The sequence below is a fragment of the Empidonax traillii genome, unplaced genomic scaffold (genome assembly GCF_003031625.1).
Source record: "Empidonax traillii isolate 1590-97213 ecotype Southwest subspecies unplaced genomic scaffold, ASM303162v1 scaffold2310:size40953, whole genome shotgun sequence".
NCBI lineage: Eukaryota > Metazoa > Chordata > Aves > Passeriformes > Tyrannidae > Empidonax > Empidonax traillii.
In genome coordinates this window covers 31,679-38,269 of record NW_020957503.1, presented here as the reverse complement: position 1 = coordinate 38,269, position 6,591 = coordinate 31,679, and the positions used below count along the sequence as shown (strand labels likewise).

Genomic DNA, 6,591 nt, shown 5'->3' with positions numbered 1-6,591 from the left:
ATCATTCCTCGGTTAAGGAGCGGGACTCGTCCCGGGGATATTCCAGGGAAAAACGGGGCAAAGCGGGAATTTTCCGTCCGGCGCGGGGAGCGGACCGGGAGCGTTCTGCTGGCAAACTGGGAGCGGACTGGGATTGGACTGGGCACGGTCTGGTATGGCCCGATGGGGCCAGGGGGGCAGCGTCCCCTTCCCGTGGGTGTCCCAGACGACCCCTCAACCCCCCCCCACCCCCCCCATCCCCTTTCCCTGTTCCCGAGGGAATCACAGCGGGAATGGGGCGAGCAGCGACCCCCGGACCCCCCGGCAGGGACACGGGGACGTCCCCAGTGTCACCCCCTCTCCACCAAAAATCCACCTTCCCGGAGAATCCCGGCCGGCTCCGGCACCGCCTCGGACCTGCCTGCAGGTGCCACTGGCGCGACGTGGGCGCGGGAAAACCGGGATTTGATGGAATGCCTCGGGAAAACAGACTGGGAGTATAATTTTATTTCTAAAACGGAGTGAAACTCGAAGAGAAAAGGAAAACTGTTCCCTTTCCAACTGGAAATTCCAACCAACTGCTCCATCGCGTTCTCTGAGAGTTGCTGCTCTCGAACCCTGCTGAGGGTTCGTTTGGGGCTCCAGGAGCACCCAAAAATCCTGGGAATGCCGGGAAACAGCTCAGTCCCCTGTGCCAGCCCCGGCCCAAGGCCAGAGCCCGGCGGCAAACCTGGCTTTTAATGAGAATTCCTGAAACAGCCTGGAATATCCCCAGTTAGGGAAAACTCCCAAGGCTCAACGTCGCACCAACCCCGTGGGGAGACAGGGATGGAAACCCGGGAAATATCAACGGACCTTTCCCGGATCAGCTGTTTTGGGGGGCGGAAAAATGGGGGAAACCCCCCCCGGACTGGGGGGGCTGGGCCGGGGTCTCCCCGAGCCCCGCCGGCTCCTCCCGATCCCGATCCCGCCGTTCTCCCGGGAATTCCGGCTCCGCTCCTGCCGCGGCCCGGGGCTGTGCCGCGCTGGGGGACGGGGGTCCCGCGGCCCGGGGGGGCCCGGGGGGGTCTGTCCTGCCGCGCTGGGTGACAGAGGGGTCCCGGGGGGCTCCGATCCGATCCCGGCGCCGGGATCACCTGGTGACGGAGGTGTCGGAGTCCACGTGTCCCAGCAGGAAGAGCTCGGGGCGGGCGGCGAAGCCCAGGCGGCCCTGGGGGAAGGGGAAGGCGACAATTAGAGCCGAGGGCAGTTAATGAGCCCGGTTTAATGAAGCCGGAGCCAGGACAGGCTGAGGAAGCCCCAGGTCAGACGGGTTTAAAGAAGCCCAAATCGAGCCCACTGAGTCTGGTTTAACAAAGACCAAGTCGAGACGGGTTTAACAAAGCCTGAATTAAGGCGGGTTTAACAAATTGAGCCCGATTTAATGAGTTTTGCTGCGCAGGGTTAAACGAAGCCGGAGCGGATCTCAGTTCCGCGGAGCCCCAGCTGAGCCCAGTTTAGCAAAGCCCGGGTGGGCACCGAGGTGGCGGTGCCGGTCACGGCTCCAGCGATACCCTCTGCCCCGTTAATTAGTGCTCTGACCCAGCGCCGATGGGACCACTGCTAATTGGGAACGGATCACGGTGTTAATTGAGGGCGGGTCCCGGTGTTAACTGGAAGCGAATCCCGGTGTTAATTGGGACGGGTCCCGGTGTTAATTGGAAGCGAATCCCGGTGTTAATTGGGGCGGGTCCCGGTGTTAACTGGAAGCGAATCCCGGTGTTAATTGGGGCGGGTCCCGGCCCCACCCACAGCTCCGAGTCGATCCCCCCGCCCCGCCCCCACAGCCTCCTCAATTAACTGCTGCTCCAGCTCAATTCAACTGGAGCCTTAATTAGCACCGACAGCACAGGCGGGTTAATCACAGGAGGACGCTCCGAATCCTCGGGATGAGCCCGGATGATCCCGGTGTTAAACGGGAGGGGGGGAGGAAAGCAGGGAAAAAAATTGGGGGTTGGGTTTCCCGGCGCAGGGAGGGGTCGGGCCGAGCAGGGCGGGATGAACGTGCCGTGTCCTGGATCCACTGAAGGAATTCCAGCGGGAAGGCCGGACCCTCCCCTCTCCCGGGGATGCCACGGTCACGGCGTGACCCCGGGAGTGAATCCCGCGGGACGGGGACGGGACGAGTCCCCCCCTTCCCCCCGGGAGCTCGTCCTGCTGACACAGCTCGGGGGGCTCCACCACGGCCAGGAACGGCCGGCGCTCGGAGCACACCCCAAAAAACGACCCAGGAAGCCGAGTTGGAAAAGTCTGCAGTGTTTTAATGGCGAGGGGGGTTCACACAACCGGGGACAGTCCCCAAATCAGCGCAGCGAGGAGCGGAGCCCACGGACAGGGGCCCGATCCAGAGGCTCTGCCACGCAGTCAGTGCTTCAGCCCCGAGAGCTGAGCCCTCCCAAACCAACATTCCCGATCCACGAACGCCAGGGGGTGGGTACAGCAGGATTCTGGAGCCCGGATTCCCTCCCACCCCTGAATTCCCTGGGATCGTGGCTGTTGGGTTGTGGGAATAGGTGTCAAACACTACAGTGTTACGCTACAGGGTTAAATCCCGCTGGAATTCTGGGATAATGACCTGAAAACTGGGAACCCATCATGTCCTAATCCTTGCTCAGGTCAAGGGGAGCCACAAGGCTCAGCTGGTTTGAGAAGGGGTGGGAAAAGCAGACACAATCCTGTCCCTCATTAAAGTGTTTTCCTGCTGGGCTCTGGGCGTTGTCACCCGTGTCCCTGGAGCGTGTCCTGGGCCCCAGGGAATAACCCCAGACCTTGGGCAGTGATGGATAAAACCCTCGGGAAGCTCCAAGCAGGAAGGGGCTGCCCCGATCCTGGGAGCCAGCCAGGTTTGCTCATGGGAGAGAAGAAATCCCTGGATCCCAAAATGGCATCAGGGCAGAATTCCCGAGGGTTGGGAACTTTATTTCAGAGAGAATTCCCTGCCTGGGACAGGGGGCACAGGGAAAGGCCGATGGAATTACAAGGAAGCCTCATTAGAGCGAGGGATGGAGCCCCTGGCACTGCCCAGCCCTGATCCAAGGATCCCAAATAATCCAGGGCCAGGCTGGGGGGGGGGGAGCTGTGACACCCACTTGGGAGGCGAGCCCCTCATCCCCACCCCTTCTCCATCCTGCAGATCCATAAAGCATTTTGGGATCTAAATCCATGGAGCTGTGCTTCTGCCGTGCCTCCAGGAGCACAGAGAAGGGAGTTCCCCTAATTAACCCCAATTTCCATGATCCACAGATCCAAAGCCACGCCCTCAGGCAGGATGAGACTCCAACCTCTCCCGTAGAGCTGGAGGTCTGAGAGGTTCCCCCTTCCCTCCATCCCAATCTGTTCTGGTGCCCTTGGGTCGCATTCCCAGCAAAGCTCCTCCCAAAAACCCCAAAACTCATTAAACACCAGCAGAAAGTGAGATGGGGGAATTTAAATCCGGGGAAAAAAAGCGGGAGCAGCAAGGAAACCCCTGGAAAAGGCTCCTGGAGCTGATTTTGAGCCGTAATCCAGGGATTTTTGAGAACTCCAGGAGTGTTTCCACGGGTAATAAAGTCATAAAAACATAAATAACCACGAACTCGTTTCCTTTGCTGACCCCAAAATCCCACGTAGGGCCAGTAAGAACCAGTAGTGACGATACCAATGCTGAGGTTTCCCGTCCTCGGGGGGGGGTCCCCACCGGGAACGGGAAGCGTTTCCCAGTGAAAAAGGACCAAATTCGGTCAGGCCAGGGTGGCAGAGGTAGATCTGGCTGTAGTGTCACCCCGGTCCCCAAATGCCACCCGAGAGGGGGGATTTGGGGGTTTTTCTGTAGCTTATCTGTCTGGATTATCCCGGAGCGGCGCTCCCGGGTGTCAGTGTTGGTGCTCCAGGGGCTCCAACGCCCCAGGATGAGGAATTTGGGGAGGGGGGATTTAAAGGACAGTGAGGACAGGAGGGCTCAGGCTGCTCTCCACGTGCCCCCCCCACACACACACAACCCCGGGGGGATTTGGGGGCTCAGCAAAGGAACAGCAGCAGGATCCGGCTCCTCCCGCGTGTCCTCCCCGGCTCCGGCGGCTCCGGTGGGGTCCGGGACCCCCATCCCGTTATTTGGGGGTCTGGGGGGGCGGCGGCTCCAGGTGCAGGGTCCGGGTGACGCTTACCGTGTTCCCGCAGGCCAGGAAGGAGGCGCCCAGGGCGATGAGGCACAGCCAGGTCTGTGGGGACACGAGGGGACACTCAGGGAGGGCACAGAGGAGGGGACAGGGGCAGTGACATGGCAATGAGGGAGGGGTTGGGGTCAGGCACAGCCAGGTCTGCAGGGACACGAGGGGACACTCAGGGAGGGCACAGGGTGGGACAGGGGCAGTGACATGGGAATGAGGGAGGGGTTGGGGTCAGGCACAGCCAGGTTTGGGGGGACACGAGGGGACACTCAGGGAGGGCACAGGGTGTCAGGGAATTGTGGAATCAAGGCATGGGATGGTGGAAAAGCCTCTGGCACCGTTGGGTCCAGCACTGCCAAGGCCACCACTGACCGTGTCCCCCCAGTGCCACATCCACACAGCTGTTAAATCCCCCCAGGGACGGGGACCTCTCCTGCCCTGGGCAGCTGTGCCAGGGCTGGACAGCCCTTTCCAGAAGGGATTTCCCCCAAAATCCAGCCTAACCCTGCCCTTGGGGCCGTTTCCTGGGGGCAGAGCCCGACCCTCCTGTCAGGGGGTGTTGGGCAGTGAGAAGGTCCCCCCTGAGCCTCCTCCTGTCCAGGCTGAGCCCCCCCAGCTCCCTCAGCTCTCCAGCCCCTTCCCAGCTCCGTTCCCAGCCCTGGACACGCTCCAGCCCCTCAGTGTTCTGCACTGGAGACCCCAAAGCTCAGCTGGGGTGGGGGAGAAGCTCCACCAGCGACCCCACAGAGGGATCCACTGGGGGATCCTTCCCTGGATCAGAAATCCAGGGGGTGAGTGGGGTCCCTCAGGGTCTAAACTGGGACCAGTATCCGGGAACAGCCTCCCTGGGGACAGACAGGGGGTCACACGCAGGTGACACGGAGCTGAGGGGACAGGTGACAGCCCAGAGGGGGGACCCACAGCCTGTGGAAACACGGGGGGGGGGTGTCCTGCCCCTCTGCCCCCTCAGGTGAGACCCCACCTGCAGAGCTGCCTCCAGCTCTGGGGCACCAACACGGGGGGGGACGTGGAGCTGCTGGAGCAAGTCCAGAGGAGGATTTGGGGATGGAATTCCCCCCCCCCCTGCGAGGGTGGGGGAGGCATTGGCACCCATTTCCCAGAGGATCTCCTATCCCTGGCAGTGCTCTGGGCCAGGCTGGGCTGGGGCAGGGAATTGTCCCCACGCACAGCAGGGGGTGGGATGAGATAACCCTTGAGGTCCCTCCCGGCCCAACCCACCCCACGGTCACTCCACGCTTTCCCCTCTCCCTGACACACGAGGCAGGGACAGAAGGGCCGTGTGAGATCCCAAAAGGCCTCTCCCAGCTGGGAGGGGGCCCAAGGGGGAGCCCAACTCACCAGGTAGGCCACGAAGGACAGGTAGACCACGCTGAGCACGGCGGCCCCCACGTACAGCCCCAGGTTGTGCAGGTCCTTCACGTAGGCCACCACGAAGTACATGTTGATGCAGCAGATGAGCAGGATCAGGAGGCCCCCGGCCACCTTCCAGAACCTGGGGGTGAGGAGAGACACAGCGGGGTGAGCACAGTGGGGGGATAACCCAGGTGAGGAGGTGCTCCAGGTGAGGAGATGCCCCAGGCCAGGAGATGCCCCAGGCGAGGAGATGCCCCAGGCCAGGAGGTGCCCCAGGTGAGAAGATACCCCAGGTGAGGAGGTACCCCAGGTGAGGAGGTACCCCAGGTGAGGAGGTGTCCCAGGTGAGGAGGCGCCCCAGTCCAGGAGGTGCCCCAGGTGAGGAGATACCCCAGGTGAGGGTTGGGCCTGAGCAGATGCCCCAGGCCAGGAGATGCCCCAGGCCAGGAGATGCCCCAGGTGAGGAGATGCCCCAGGTGAGGAGATACCCCAGGTGAGGAGGTGTCCCAGGCCAGGAGATGCCCCAGTCCAGGAGGTGTCCCAGGCCAGGAGATGCCCCAGGCCAGGAGGTGTCCCAGTCCAGGAGGTGCCCCAGCCCAGGGCCAGGTGTGACCAGGGGGCTCCCGTGGTACTCACAGGCCGTTGGCAAAGTCGTGCATCACGCTGGGCAGGCTGGTGAAGGTGAGCACCGGGATCAGTGCAAAGGGCAGCTGGAACAGGCAGGAGAACAGGGAAGAGTGAAGGGTGGGAATTGCCCTGATTATCCTGGAGCCCCGGAACGGTTTGGGTGCTCATCCCCCACCCCTGAGCCCCATCCAAGCTGGCCTGGAGCCCCCGGGGGCTGCTGGGCTGGCCCTGCTCACCTGCAGGCTCATGAGCACGTTGAGGAAGTCGTTCATGCCCGTCAGGTGCTCCACGTCCTGGAAGATGGCCACGAAGAGCGTGGGGGTGATGGCGATGGAGCGCGTGAGCAGCACCCGAGCAAAGCGGGACCAGCGGAGGTTCAGGAACCCCTGGGGGGGCACAGAGAGGGTGAGGAGGGGCTGAGCAGTGA

General features: G+C 62.5%; 1 protein-coding gene across 1 annotated transcript in view; it reads right to left on the bottom strand.

Moving 5' to 3' along the window:
* Nucleotides 1-471: 471 nt before the first annotated feature.
* Nucleotides 472-6,591, bottom strand: part of LOC114071818 (natural resistance-associated macrophage protein 2-like) — a 22,670-nt gene continuing 16,550 nt past the window's right edge. Inside the window, exons 7-11 of the mRNA XM_027909680.1 lie at nt 6,401-6,550; nt 6,174-6,247; nt 5,523-5,676; nt 4,161-4,214; nt 472-1,189 (exon numbers count right to left, since the gene is read on the bottom strand). Coding sequence (XP_027765481.1) covers nt 1,112-1,189; nt 4,161-4,214; nt 5,523-5,676; nt 6,174-6,247; nt 6,401-6,550 — 510 coding nt within the window. The 3' untranslated portion in view covers nt 472-1,111. The remainder of the gene's footprint in view (nt 1,190-4,160; nt 4,215-5,522; nt 5,677-6,173; nt 6,248-6,400; nt 6,551-6,591) is intronic.